Source organism: Dreissena polymorpha, unplaced genomic scaffold, assembly GCF_020536995.1.
Source record: "Dreissena polymorpha isolate Duluth1 unplaced genomic scaffold, UMN_Dpol_1.0 chrUn058, whole genome shotgun sequence".
Classification (NCBI taxonomy): Eukaryota; Metazoa; Mollusca; class Bivalvia; order Myida; family Dreissenidae; genus Dreissena; species Dreissena polymorpha.
Genome location: NW_026273372.1, coordinates 77504 through 93597, shown reverse-complemented (window position 1 = coordinate 93597; position 16094 = coordinate 77504). Strand labels below are relative to the sequence as shown.

Sequence of the window (16094 nt, the reverse complement as noted above, 5' to 3'; positions counted from 1 at the left end):
AACATAAAATGAATTTTATTAAACACACACATACTCAATTTAAATCTAGCATGAATGCAACAAAAATAAACATCACCCTACTTATGGTAGGGAAACTCTGCCAGTCCATTCATGTTGCTAAATGACAATTGCATATTGTTTAACGACAATTCCATGTTGACAGAATACAATTGCATTTATGTATATGCCAAATGCTTTTTGTATCGTGCTATTCGTTACGAACATACTGTTTGTACACTCCGTATTTACACTAGTTATTACACTAGCATCTCAACAAGACGAAAGCAAAATGCAACAACCATGTTGCCATGCATTACGCAACATGAAGTTAATCAAATGCGACATGACAATTTGTAATATGTAATACATATAAAGTGGATAACCAGAAACATCTGGATAATTAAACTCAAAAATAGTGTTCGACTATTAAACAACGACCAACTTTGACGGAAAAGCCCTGTCTCTGCGAGTCAGTAAAACGCCGGATGCAGTCTAGTTGCGTGTGCCTAAGCAAATCGATGCGTAGTAAAAACGTTTTATTGTCAGTACTTTCGTACACATGTTTTTGCGGTTTCAGTTACACAGAACGCTTATTATTAACAGAGCTGCGCAATTTGGAATCGTCCATGGATGTTTTGTTGACTTAACGCAGTTAAATAATTTCTAAGATTTGTATATCAGTTTCATTTTTCATAAATCTTAGATATCAATTTAAGCGACAAAAGCAAGAGGGTTACCATTGCGCCAAGCACTGTCGGACCGTATTTGGTACAAAAACGAATATGGTACATTTGTACCATATTCGGCCGAATATGGTACAAATGTACCATACTCGGACCGAAGATGGTACAATTTTCGACCGAATATGGTACAAACATTGTACCATATTCGGTTGGAATAAGTTTTTCTATGCTCGCCAAAACGTATTTGGTACATACCAAAAAAACTCATAAAAATGAAAATGGCCTACGTATATGGTACATAAATTATGTATTTCTTAATAAATGAAATAGTCTGCCGATGTGTAAACTTTTTTTCAAACTCAAATACATTGTATTAACCTAATATTGGAAGTGACAAAAGTATCATCATCATCATCATCATCATCATCATCATCATCATCATCATCATCATCGTCGTCGTCGTCGTCGTCGTCGTCGTCGTCGTCGTCGTAACTAGCAGTAACAGAAACAGCTAACCTAACCACACTTTACATGGATTTTGCTGGTTGTGTAACTGTTTCGCCGGCTAGCTCAGTTGGTTGCGCCTCAGATTGGCACGCAGGCGGCCTGGGTTCGATTCCCGGGCGGGCTAGATACTTTCGTGGAGATCATTAATAGCAATTTTCAAATTTTTAAAACTTTTTTTTTCGAAAGTGTATTTTCACCAAAATCCGATTTAAGAGATTTTGAGCTCTTTTAAATGAATATATCTCTCCAAAAATAAGGATGTTTGACTGGCTTCTTTAGACAGGTGTGACTGTATTCCTAAACATTACTTTGTAAAGTTGATTTGTCGTTCCGACGTCATATTGCTGAGAAGCCGACAAAGCTTTGAAGTTTCCGATTTTTTCTTTGATAACGTGCCGCTTTAAAAAGGCGGGAATTTTGCACACGAGTCTTACTCAGAAGTCAGTAACCATATTTGACTTGGCGGTCGGCAAGAAAAGTTGTGATTTTCGACTAGAAAGAATTGAAATCCAAACTTTCTTCAAACTTCAAAAGAATTCTTGACAGTAAGTACTGTACATAATTTTAATTTTCAGTTGTCTTTATATGCATTGATGTTTTAACATGCATTGATTTTTATGTTTTATGCCCCCCCCCCTCAGAGTGCATTTGCAGTTGTCCGTCCGTCTATCCAATTGTCCGTGGCATTCCTTCCGGGTGCGTAACTCCTAAACTGCTAATATATTTAAGCTACAGTCCTTTTTTCGAAAGTGTATTTTCCACCAAAATCAGATCGAGCTCCTGTAATCTGTAGATTTGAACACTTTAAATTTTATGGAGTTTATAGGTCTTTGACCTTCGAACCCTGCCTAGTCGTGACTTCTGGTGAGCGACCTAGGCCCCCAGGGCCCCTTCTTTATATCCCTTCCATCCACGTAGCATTGGTTTCTACAGACCGTTTGTCCGTTGACCGCCATAAGTTTGCCCGCTATTTTTCCCCTGAATTTGAATTCGGTTGGATTTCAATGAAACTTTACATGAAGTACTTGCTACTTTCATTGCGCATATTGCCCGGAAGTTCGGATTGTAAATTTAAGCGGAGCTATCAGACGAGTGATTTTAGCTCAGCTCATGTCGTGAGACATTCGTTTTCGACACGCGGTGTTCAATACAAGCTCTATTAACTAATGAAGTATAAATGTATAATAACTTATTATATTATTTCAGATGAAGGAAGCAATTAGGAGAAAAAGGAAGCAATTAGGGTGCTTGCCCAGGTCGAAGTACGACATTATTGTCAGATGTTTAAACGGATCGTTCGATGTCCCTGTGAAGAAACGGACACCTGAAGAGAATAATTGTTTGGCCATGATTAGAAAACGTAAGGACTTCGAGCTTGGTGACCGGGGTTCTTTATTGTGTGGCGGAAAGCAAGTCCTTGTGAAAGAAGATCTTCCTAGATTTGTTGAGAAGATGTTCATGGAAAACAAAGGATGTGGAGCAAGGGTTATTTACAACAAACTGAAAGTAAATTACACGGGGTTCTCGGAACAAGCTATCCTTGAAATACTGTACAATAGCAAGTATTACCATGAGAAGTATCCGAGATTTACAAACAAGCCAAAGCCAAAGACAATTACAGAAGAGGAACCAGGCAAAAGATGGCAGATTGACATAATTAACATGAAAAATCAAAGTGTTAGCTACAAGGGGTCCACATACAGTTATATTCTACAAGTCGTGGACGTTTATTCTAGGTACGTTATGCCAAAACCCCTGAAAACGAAGAGTTCGCGTGAAGTTGCAAAGGCATTAGAGGACGTGTTGATGGTTAACCTTGCCCCTGACATCATCCAATGTGACAACGGACTGGAATTTAAAGGCCCTAGTATGAAACTTTTGTTGAACAAGTACAACATCAAAATGATCAATAGTAGGCCGTATCATCCTCAATCACAGGGCAAGTGTGAAAGGTCAAACAGTGTTATAAAGGCCAAGATTCTATTTGCAACAAAAAGTAAACGTGGATTTAACTGGGTCGAAGGGCTTCAAGATTTAGCCTATGCCATAAACACAAGTTTCAAACAAGTTCTTGGGGGTCTCACGCCCTTTGAAGCCTACTACGGAAGAAGTCATGTTTTTACCAAAGAACGTCATAGTTCTCGTGAAATAAAGAAAACCATACGGCGAGCAAATAAAAAGGCTTACAGGTCGCTGTTGAAAAACGCAACTTCCCCAAGCAAGTACAAAGTAGGAGAGACAGTATTAATTCGTTATCCCTTTCGAAAATCCAGGGTGCCAACCAAAAGATATGTTATCGAAGGCAAGGTAGAAAAAGTAAAACGAAATGGTGTTTATATCGTGTCATTTCAAGTACCGAACAAACCCGAACTTGGATTCGTAAGCAAATCGGTTGGGGTCGAAAACATGACTAGCCTAACTGTTGCGTTAGAGAAACAACGAAAAATTAAAAAACATTCATTAAAACAGAACCGCTCAGAGAAACAAAATCACAGAACTAAGTACTATCATGTTTTAACACACCATGAAAATCTGCAGTTGTTGGATGGGGTGAATATTGCCATGGACCCAAATCCGGATGGAAATTGTCAATTTGCTGCTATATCGCATCAACATGGTAAAATTGGTATATACAAAGACGTAGATGCTTTACGTAAGGAAGCAGTCCATCACATTGTAGAAAACAGATATTTCTATGAAACTTTTGTCTATGATGAAACATTTGATGAATACGTTAAGAATATGTCTAAGAATGGGACATACGGCGACAACCTCACGCTCATTGTACTTATGAGAGAATATAATTTGCAGTGCCTGGTAGTTTCTACCCGAGGACTAGAACACTCATCAATTGTGTCAGCAGATGGAAAGTTCGATGGTGATGTTGGAAAGATTGCATTGGGGTATTTCCCAGAAGGATTTGGCATGCATTACGTTAGTATCCGTATCAATCAACGCGTGTACAAGGACATAATATCACGCTTAGAACAGTCGTATGACAACGGTAACTCTGGCGACAGCGCTGCGTCTGGCGACAACGCTGCGTCAGGCGACAACGCTGCGTCTGGCGACAACGGTGACTCTGGCGACAACGGTGACTCCGGCGACACCGCTGCGTCTGGCGACAACACTGAATCTGGCGACAACGCTGCGTCTGGCGAAAACGGTGACTCTTGCGACAACGGTGACTCCGGCGACAACGGTGACTCCAGCGACAACGGTGACTCCGGCGACAACGGTGACTCCGGCGACAACGCTGCGTCTGGCGACAACGGTGACTCCGGCGACAACGCTGCGTCTGGCGACAACACTGCATCTGGCGACAACGCTGCGTCTGGCGACAACGGTGACTCTTGCGACAACGGTGACTCCGGCGACAACGGTGACTCCAGCGACAACGGTGACTCCGGCGACAACGGTGACTCCGGCGACAACGCTGCGTCTGGCGACAACGGTGACTCCGGCGACAACGGTGACTCTGGCGACAACGGTGACGTCTCTGTGTGTTCAGCCCTGAAAGAGCTTCAAGATATGATAAACAATAGGAGGGCACAGAAGCGAACGACTTTTCCATTTCTGATGTTACCACTTCACATTCAAGTTGAAATTTTTAAGTTCTGCATACAATCAAACCCGTCAATCCAGTTTGTGTTGGCGAAGGTCGGCAAACCCTTTAGAGATTTAATAAGGTCAATGAGTTTGCAAACACCTAGAATTTACATTCGGCCGGATATTGGACTAGATACTAGTAACAGAAATCCTGTTAGCGTTCGTTTCCTATTAACAAGAGCGGGCAGAAACAGCGGTCTTATTTCGGCAATAAAAGAAATCATCAAGGGGCCAAAATGGGCAAACGCATGGCTGCGTTTGCGTGTTAGTGGAATCGGTTGGTATGATATCATAGATGTCATGTACAGACATTACAGGTGAAGTATACATGTATATCGGTGTTTGGAAACCTGTTATGTTATTTTTGTGATTGATGATTATGTTCTTCTACCGGAAATTTGTTGTCATTTGCTCATTTACTGGTAACTTTTTACGAAGCACATTTGGGATATTTTGGCTGCTACTAAAATGAATGTATATATGTATATTATGTCTTGTCAAAATGCTACAGTTGGATTAAAATTTAAATGCTGTTCTATGTTCTTCAATATTACTTTGAAAAATCCTGTCAGTATATCAATAAATGAAAAAAGTACAAGATTGTTGAATCTCTTGAATGAAGCAAATTATAAAATACAAAATGTAAAATGAATATGTGATGATGATGATGACAAAACATTTGTGATGATGATGATGGTAAAAAAATTGTGATGATGATGGTGGTGGTGATGATGATGACAGTGGTTATGATGATTGGGGTTTGATGATTGTGGTGATGATGATGATGATGATGATAATGATGATGATGATGATGATGATGATAACAAACGTTTTGGGATGATGATGACAGCGATGTTTATCGGACGATGATGATGGTTATAATGATGATGATAAGTTTTTAGATGATGATGACGGCGATGTTTATCGGCCGACGATGATGATAATGATGATGATGATAACAAAATATTTGTGATGATGATGATGGCGATGTTTATTGGCCGATGATGATGATGATATTCTCATCGTCGTCATCATCATCACAACATCCTCATTATCGACCGAAAACATCGCTGTCATTATCATCACAAAAAAAACTTTTGTGATCACCATTACGATCATGATAATGGATATGATGATGTTGGTTTTGATGGTGATGATGATGGTGGTGTTGGTAAAGATAACAACGATGATGATCATTGGGGTGTTGATAATTGATGTGATGATGATGATGATGATGATGATGATGATGATGATGATGATGAGATAACGATGATGGTGATGATGATGATGATGATGATGAGATAACGATGATGATGAAGATGATGATTACGATGATGAGTGTGTATCATATTCGGAACGAATGTGGTACATTTTTCATCCGAATATGGTACAAGTTTGTACCATATTCGGTCAGGCATTTTACCCCAAAACTGCAGATACGTATATGGTACAATTAGACAGTTGTACCATATTCGGCCGAATATGGTACAAACTTGTACATATTCGTTTTTGTACCAAATACGGTCCGACAAAGCACGCTGTTATAAAGTATTGCAAATTATAAACGCTATGTTAGTAATACTCGTATTTTACAAATTATGATGAGTATCCATTAATGAAGAAATAATTTTTCTTATCCATTAGCGTTATTTCGCCTGTTTAAAAATGCATACATTCTTGTATGAATCTATGACATTTTTTTTTGAAAATCGTTAGTTTGCCAAACTGTGAACAAGTCATCTAACTGCGTAAAGTCAACACAATATCCTGCGACCCGGTTTCAATTTACACTCCTGGCGCATGTGAGTTTTATTAGTGGTTATAATACCGGGAGAGCGGTTTCCTCCAGGTAGTCCACCCACACAAGAACAATACTACCGAACAATTGAAAACAATTCACTAAAATTAAATATCCAGATATTGCAGCTATATTTCAAAAATCGTCAAACCTTTCTTGCATCCAAAAAGATCATTAAATCTAAGATATTGCCAAAATATAAATATTAATGCATAAAATCATTTAATTTGAAGGACACATACAATAATTGTACAACTAAAATAATCACGTATACACTATTGCACAAAATATGAAGTTCATAACAATTATTTATTTTAAAAGAATATACAGTTGTGTTTTTTTTACAATATTTTAGAATAAACGAAACTATCAAATGTGTCTCAATTTAAAAAATTTATATTTTATGATATTGTAAAATGTTAAGTGATTATAACCTCAGTTTAATTTAAATGCGTGTTACCGTTGACATATGGACTGATATATTGATTATTGGAATTGCATCTATGTAACGCAGAACACAAGGAATGTCTATGAAGGTCTCCTTCACGCGTATAACTTTTTTTTGTTACATCTTTTTTACAGTTTGAAGCAATTTGTGTAAATTGCCATCTGTCAGGGGATAACGTAGCGACAACCGTTTTTAAAGTGCAAAATTTTAGGCTGTGCTTAAACATCTCAGCGATTCAAAATAAACCGTTTCAAAACAAAAATTAAAACACATCGTCGTTCAAAATGTCTTCAATAATGTTTATCATAGCAGTTTTGATGCTCTTGTAACTAACTGAGTGTAGTTTAATCTTTAAAAAACACACTGAGGCCACATTTGTGTTGTAGAGAGTCAATGTAATAGCTTCACTTATATTAATTGTTTAACGGAATGAAATTGTTCTCGCAATTTTACATTTAGTACACACAGTGCTTAATTTATCATTAAACTATTACTTAGTGATCAGAGCGTTCACCACTTGAAAGTGTTTGATCACTTCGTCAGGACAGATTTCTGTATCGCGTGGCTTTCAAGCTAGAATATTGCTTTGAGCATTCGCTTCTAATATAGGCGGACTGGATCAAACCCACTGGATGCATTATACGGTTTAGGTAAGTCATGTTTGAACTCACGATGTTAGGCTTTTATCTATGTTTAATTACACTTATTTAAAAGACATATACAGTGACCCCCGCGTTTATCCGGACACGTCAGTTCCGGCAGAAATTTCCGGATAAACGAAACTTCCGGATTATCGAACCAGTGCCGTTTCAATAGTTAGATATTTAACATCTGACATAATCCTTATGTTTATGTACATTTACATTCTTATTTCGCATCAAGAATGATATTTTCTTGTTACGCAGACATTTATTTACTTTAAAAAAAATCAAATGTTGTTAAATAATGTAAATACAAAAACGCGTAACCGAATTTTAGTACATGTTCACACATGACGTAAAGCTTTGTGAATGTGACAATCACACAGTAAGCGTTGATAGCTAAGTATTGAATCGATTTTTTGTTGCTGTATACACTTTCCATGAGGACTGCGTGTATCTCGTGTGATACTGCCGCAGTTAAAATACGTTGCCATGGTTGGAACGCGAACTGTAAGCTGCTGACGCCACAGAGTTACAAATCAAGGGTGTTGAAGGAAAATTAAAATAAAACACAAAACTGCGATACTGTTTTAATATCTTTATGTATAACCCGTCTCATACAACAAAATGTTGAAATGATTAAAAATTCGATGCGTTTTAAATGGATTGTTTAAATTATCCTAGCACAACTTTTCACGCATAACAAGTTCATTGGCCGAATTTGCTCCAAGGCTCAGTGGTTCGAGCCCAGGTGTGGATAACGTTTTTTTCATTCTTCAATTTTATCCAATTTATGCCTAGTGGACTCTATCATCCTTCTAAATTGGACCAATTTATTTACAAAATTAGGGATGTCTAGTATATGTATTTCTATATTTAGACTATTACTTACTGAAATTCCTTTAAGCAAACAGCGCATACCCAGATGAGACGGCGCATAATGCGGCGTCTCATCTGGGTCTACGCTGTTTGCAAAGTCATTTTTTCAGGACGCTAGGCATAAACGGGTTAATTTTTGTTTTTAACTGAAACTCTTTTGTTCCGATGTTTAAATGAATTTAAAGCATTAGTTCGCAAACTTCAGAACATGCCAAAATCTGTTAAATGGTCCGTTTAAGTCATGGATGTTAAATACTTATTATGACGTGAGACGTGTATTAGTTAAATGGTCCGTTTAAGTCATGGATGTTAAATACTTATTATGACGTGAGACGTGTATTAGTTCAACAAACAGGAGATATTTGCTAATCCATAAGAGCTTATTGCAAAAAAATATTATTACGCATGCAAAAGTCAATTTGCAATTTTAAAATTGAGCTGCTCTTTAAGAAAGGGGGTTTAATACATGTGCATAAAGTGTCGTCCCAGATTAGCCTGTGCAGTCCGCGCAGGCTAATCAGGGACAACACTTTCCGTTTTGTGATATTTTTTCTTTCAAGGAAGTCTTTTCTTAGCAAAAGTCTAGTTTAGAGGGTAAACGTTGTCCCTGAACAATATGTATGGACTGCACAGATTCATCTGGGACGACACTTTACGCACCTGCATTGAACTCCCTTTTCACAGAGTATGGTCCAATTTTAATATATCCCCTGTCTTTGATTTCAGGTTCGCCCTTTTAAATATACGCTCAATCTAGTACGTACATATCCAAATGTATCTGTTAGAATACTATAAGCAAGAATCACAAATTAATAAGCCTTTGTTTTATGACAAACCCATGATCCACATATTTAAAATAAGTATTATCAAAACACTGTGTAATTTTCTTTCTGTTATTAAATCTGCAATGTAGACCCCAGTACATCGTTTACAAAGTATAAAAAGCCTTTTTATCAAAGGTGAGTGTATTTTGTAACACTTTCCACAGAAAAAGTATGTTCATTTAACAAATACAAAAAGTTCGAGACGATAATATTTATTAGCAGAAGCGACCTTAAATACATAAAACACAGTTTAGGAATTAACAGATATTTACGGCAAATAAAAGTTTACAGCTAGTGGTCTCAGTCTGAAACCAATCGATTCGTTTTGTTTAAATTAACAGCATTCTTGAAAAACTGGGCTTAACGCATGTGCGTAAAGCGTCGTAATAAATCATCTGAGCAGTCCAAACAGGCTAATCAGGGACACCACTTTGCGCCATTATTGGACTTTCGTTTAGAAAATTCTTCTTGAGCACAAACAATTCCCTAAATGCGGAAAGAGTTGTCCATGATTAGCCAGTAATTACACACGCAGAACAAGGATGACACTGACACTACATGCATTAAGACCAGATTGTTTGTTAAAATAGTTTGTCTTTAGAACACATTAAAGTATTGTATCGTATTTGATAAACAATTGTACGAATGTAATAATTTATACCATTAAAATACAGTTTTAATAAAAATCTGATCGAAGAGTATAACGACGAAGAACCGTGAAAAGCCATGGTTGATGTTAACATAGCGTTAGTAGTCGAAGTAATCATTATTGCATTTTTCATTGAGATCTCGAACGATCTTCTCGCACGTGCCGAAATCTCGCAAGTCATCTGGTATCACTATGACGATGTTGTTGATGTCATTGCTCTTTGGATCCCTTAGGATGTAGTGGTTTCCCTAATTGTACAAATAAACATGATTGCAGTGCTTTGTAAAAAAAGGGTTTAATGCAGGTGCAAAAAAGTGTCATCCCAGATTAGCCTGTGCAGTCCACACAGGCTAATCAGGGACGACACTTTATGCCGAAACTGAATTTTCTCTAAGAAAATTATTTCTTTATAATAAAAATATCATAAAAGCGGAAAGTATCGTCACTGATAAGCCTGTGTGGACTGCACAAGCTAATCTGGGAAGAAACTTTACGCACATGCATTATACCCCCTTTTTACAGAGCACGACCGATATGATACATTTATGTCTCATTTGTCTATATTTTAAGCGTATACTCAACCAAACCGTAAAGCGTTTAATATCTAGACTTCAGATTTCCTACTTGCCCCGTACAAATCGATAAGCAACAATAATCAAAAAAGTTGTTAAATCGGTCGTTGAACAACAACAAAACAAATGTGTCCATCGTAGATATTTACTGCGTACCATGGAGTGCTCCGAGAGCCCGCAGTTGGTCGCAAAGGTCCGCAAGGCTTCGCTGTTACAGTCGTCTGGAAACCGAACAGGTGTGTCCGTCGACCACCAGGCTAAAAATACATCAACAACGCCGGGTTTTAGCCAGTATAAAAAATGCAGGGGTGGTGGAGGGGGATTGCTGGTGAGGATGAAAATAGGCAGTGTGACCTTATAGATGAACATTTGTCGATTTTAAACTGTTTACATTGTAATTATTTCATAGAGTTGTTTACACTTATGTACACGAGCATAAATTACCTGCATGAACATTTTGTTGTATTGCTACTCGTTTAATTTCTTGCAAGCGTAGAACTATTATCATATGACCCGCGTATGACATATGCTGCAAGCGTAGCTCCTGACAATACGAATCGTGTTCTGAGAAAACTGGACATAATGCATGTGCGTAAAGTGACGTGCCAGATTAGCCTGTGCAATCCGCTAAGGCTAATCAGGGACGACAGTTTCCGCTTTTATGACAATTTTTCTTTAAATGAAGTCTCTTCTTAGCATAATTCCAATTTAGGCGGAAAGTGTCGTCCCTTATTAGCCTGTGCGGACTGCACATAGCCTGTGCGGACTGCACAGGATAATCTGGGACGACACTTTACGCACATGCATTACGTCCAGTTTTTTCAGATCGCGACTCATAGTGTGCGAATAGAAAGGCTGGCCAGGAGCTACGCTTGCCGCGGTCCGTTCATGAGACAACGGAGCCTTGCTCGTTATACCGGACAGGTTGGCTCCTAACCAAACAACGCACACTGGCCATATTTGACATAAACCCCATTTTCGAATGACGTTGCTTAAATGATGCCCAGCAGTTGTCAAAGCGGATTTTAACAAATGTCGCCCCCACAATCGTTCTATCGATATTCGACTTACATAAACTTATATAACAAAAAAAGAAAATTGAGTCTTAAAAGTACCACTAATAGAAGCAAGAGGATAATCAGTAACAGCAATAGTAGCAACAATAACAGTGGCAGAAGCAGTAGCGGTTTTAGCACTAATTAAGTGAATGACTTGCAACACAAGTCTTACCTGTCACTACGGAGATCATAAGACCTATGACGAAGAGGAAAACCACAGCCTTGCTCATCTTTGTGGACTAACAGGCACGGACAGACAAGCAGTGGTTTAACTGAACATCAGTGTGATCAATTTATAAATCATTTCCTACATTTACAGCCAGTAACGGACATTCGCACTTAGTCTATTACAGGATTATGCATGTTTTGCTTTTTCAAGTCCCACTATTTATATTGACGCTAGAACGTGTCCTCAATCGTGTATGATTAAAACCTACCTACATTTATGTGTTCCCCAAAATGAACAGTTTTGTGTGAAGCATTCATATCAAAATTATAATATTTTTTTTAATATTCGTGCAAAGTTGAAAATGTTCCATTTGGTCATTTTGTTATTTGAAAAATCAACATTTTATTGCTGGTAATGAAAACCGAATTAAAACAATGTAGGCCTTAAAATAATTAACAAACGTAAGTGCTGTACGGCCTCATGTCTTTCGCAGGCGGCTAGATTTTTATTGAACAAGGATATAGGACTTGACCGGTTTGTCTTGATATACAAGTGCGGTGGTCTACACCGACACAACACTCGAGGTATCTAGTAGACAAGGGTCGGTGGATGTGTTTACTTCCTTTGCAATACTAGAAATTAAATGTGCATATGCAATACCAAGAAACTTATTATTGTTCTATACTCTATAAAAATGTAAAAGTGTTAAACATTATAAATAAATTATAATAGTAGGAACTATTCAATATTTACATAATTATATTATCAAGAAGTATATGATAGTTTAGAGGTGTTGCATTGTTTTGCAAAAGCACAGAGACGTGATAGCAGATTGGTTAATGTTTGGTCCCCATATTCAAACTATCTTCATATAAGTTGCGAGCAGTAATTTCAAATTGAGTTTAAATTGTATGCATCGTTACGTTTGGATGTTTAACTGTCACAGTGGAGAACGCTAATTAAAACTGTATACATGGTAACGTTCTATTATTTCAGAGAGCTCTTGATGCCAATGGAACACTCAATGGGATAGTCGTCGAAGCAGGATGCGATCTTATGGGTTAAAATTGTATTGGACATGGGTAACACTATTTGAATGCCATATGTTCATTATTTAATTTAAATCTTGATAAATATCACATACAAGATTTTCCTTTTAATAACTTTATAGTAGAAATTATACAAAAGGAGGAAACATTTTTTGAATCCAGAAACTCTATCAGGAGATAGTTGTCTTGATTTTGTGAGTCGCGTTCTGAGAAAACTGGGCTTAATGCATGTGCGTAAAGTGTCGTCCTAGATTAGCCTGTGCAGTCCGCACAGGCTTATAAGGGACGACACTTTCCGCCTAAACTAGCTTTTCGGCAAGGAGGGACTTCCTTGAAACTAAAAATACCATAAAAGCGGAAAGTGTCGTCCCTGATTAGCCTGTGCGGAATGCACAGGCTAATCTGGGAAGACACTTTACGCACATGCATTAAGCGCAGTTTTCTCAGAACACGACTCTTATTAACAACTTTCATAACATAACACGCAGCATAAAATATACTAATTTAAAAGGGCTCTTCGTATTAGAACGGTCAATGCAATGCATCGGGGATTAAAACCGGTTTGGAAATTAGCCGATCCGAATCAGGTTCCTCCTGATTTTGAATAACACACAAACAGCACACTGACAACAACTGACAAATTATGTTTGATGAACAGAGACCATCAGACCTTATGTCTGATAAACAGAGACCATTTGACCTTATGTTTGATGAACAGAGACCATAAGACCTTTTGTTTGATGAACAGAGACCATTAGACCTTATGTTTGATGAACATAGACCATTGTACCTTATGGTTGATGTACAGAGACCATTAGACCTTATGTTTTCTCCTTCTCCGATAAACGAAGCAGTCAACGCTATATCTTTTACCCCATACCCTGAGGTCTGAATAATGAGTATCATATTTCGTTTTGGACCGACTATTTGCTTGCCTGAATCCAATTGTTCACGCTAATGTTGTTTATGTTTGTAATTCCGTTGTTATACGATGTCAAGGTAAGAAAGAAGTCAATCCTATTAATATAAGCTAGATTGTTTCGTTAGCCCCAGCTTGTATGTAACATTCTCTGCTATCCTGGTAGAACGAGTACCTGATATCTACGGAGAAGATCTTCTAAAGGCTCCCTAGCTCACAAGGGATACTATGGAAAAGACGTTGAAAAACATACATGCATAAAATACAGCAGATAATTATGTGACCGCGTCTCTTAAACATAGGTTTATTGAATCTTCATATCTTAAAAACGCAGACAATATTTATTGATATATCCGTTTTATCTAGGATGTGCGTCTTGACCTAAGATGTTTCTTTTCCCCGCGCACATCTGCCATTTAATGTAAAGTGTTTAAAATTACGTTTGTTTAAGTACATAAAAAGGCACTCCATTTAATGGCTTTACAAGCCATTATAAACCATACGGACGAAATACAAAAAGAGATGAATCTATCTGGATATCAATCTGAATCCTTTTGCAACCGAATGCTTGTGGAAAAGCATTCTTTTTTTTCTAAAGTGTCTGTTTGTTATATTGTGTCGTGTTGTCAGTTATCTTCATAAAAAACATAGAACATTTCAAACTGTTTAATCCGTTCACGTAGACAATGCTTCATGGTTGTTTAATAAAAATCAACTGATAAATATATAACAGTATTTTGATGACAGCATTTTCAAGTATCATCCGCAATATAAATACTAAAGCTGTTTTTAGGAATTCGCAACTAAAATTCGATTTTGTTTTCGATGCGTCAATCTTTGAACATGTCCCTTTAAGAAGTCGTTTGCACTAGGAAATATGTGGATGAGTAGTGATATGTCTTGAAGGAACTTTTTTTCTTAGTCTGCAGGCTACAGATCAGTAACTCGTTATATCAAATGACCCGCAAGCGGAACACTGATGTGCTGTTTCCTGATAATGCAACCCCCGCTAATGGGTCATAATATAATTCTTTACGTGATCAATATCATTAGAGATGTTAACCGATTCGGGTTTAGCATTTAAGACGCTGTATTCTATGAAAATGAAAAGTAACACAAAAAGGTCCAGCCAAAAATACAATCAAACAATTACAACAATCCATCTATTCAAAATTGTACTCATTGAACGTGGTCAATATTTCATTTGGTTGTATTCTTGCGCGTTTTGCATTCGTTTAGTGAGACCGTTACAGTGCACTCACTCAGGTACTCTTCAACAGATAAAACTCACTTCAATATTGGTACCTAATTTTGTCAAACATAAAGGTCAGTGCCACGTTAATATTGGCGAACTATACTTTATCATACATATTCACATAGTCACAGATGGTGTTAATAGTCATAGTGCGGGATGACTTGTATTTGCATCTGTTTGCATGAAACACGTTAAATATAGCAGTCACGGTATGTATGTCAGTGCATCTTACACGATGACTGCTAAACGAAATACAATTCGTTAAACAGACGTATTATATAACACTCGGGTTAGGTGTTCCAGTGCAAAATACGTAGTGACCGCTAACTGCATTATGATACTCTACACAAACGCAAAATATAATCGTTTTTATGTAAGGGGGCTATGACCTTTATGTTTGGAGCGGGATAACGAATCGAATGTAGGCGCGGTTTGACACTGGCGGCTACCTTCCGAAACAGCTAGATATATATCGAGACGCGTTCTGGGAAAACGGGGATTAATGTATGTGTGTGAGGCGTCCTTCAATATTATCATGTGCAGTCCGCACACATGCTAATCATATACGATACATATCGCGTTAATGGTATTTTTCGTTGTAAAAAAAGTATCTTCATATTAAAAATCCAGTTTAGGCGGAAAGTGGCTGATAAGCCTGTGTGGTTTGCAAACTCTAAGCTGGAACGACGTTTTCAACACATGAATTATGTCCAGTTAACTCTAAGCTGGAACGACGCTTTCAACACATGGAATATGCCCAGTTAACTCTAAGCTGGAACGACGCTTTCAACACATGAATTATGCCCAGTTTTCGCAGAGCGCGGCTCACATCATTACCGCTCTGATATGCGCCAAATATTAAGAATACCAATAAGGATTAAATATGTTCGTCAGAAAACGTTTCTCATGCACTTGATAAACCTTTATCGCGAATATTAACATCAAATAATCAAGCGCTGTACTTAAATGAGTCGCGTTATGAGAAAACTGGCATAATGCTTGTGCTTAAAGTGTAGTCCCGGATTAACCTGTGC

At 37.7% G+C, this 16094-nt stretch overlaps 3 protein-coding genes across 5 annotated transcripts in view; all 3 read right to left on the bottom strand.

Moving 5' to 3' along the window:
* LOC127863910 (uncharacterized) overlaps positions 1-16094 on the bottom strand; it is a 142757-nt gene that overhangs the window by 64553 nt on the left and 62110 nt on the right. Inside the window, exons 1-3 of one of the 3 annotated variants that reach the window (XM_052403597.1) lie at positions 11841-11983; positions 10767-10867; positions 9586-10286 (exon numbers count right to left, since the gene is read on the bottom strand). The exons of 1 other annotated variant lie outside the window; for it this stretch is intronic. In XM_052403597.1, coding sequence (XP_052259557.1) covers positions 10137-10286; positions 10767-10867; positions 11841-11898 — 309 coding nt within the window. In that variant the 5' untranslated portion in view covers positions 11899-11983 and the 3' untranslated portion in view covers positions 9586-10136. Of the gene's footprint in view, positions 1-9585; positions 10287-10766; positions 10868-11840; positions 11984-16094 lie in introns of those variants that run through there. One more of the 3 variants, XM_052403598.1, reaches the window with a different exon arrangement.
* Positions 1-16094, bottom strand: part of LOC127863907 (uncharacterized) — a 96167-nt gene that overhangs the window by 58335 nt on the left and 21738 nt on the right. The window lies entirely within an intron of this gene.
* Positions 1-16094, bottom strand: part of LOC127863909 (uncharacterized) — a 78093-nt gene that overhangs the window by 58335 nt on the left and 3664 nt on the right. The window lies entirely within an intron of this gene.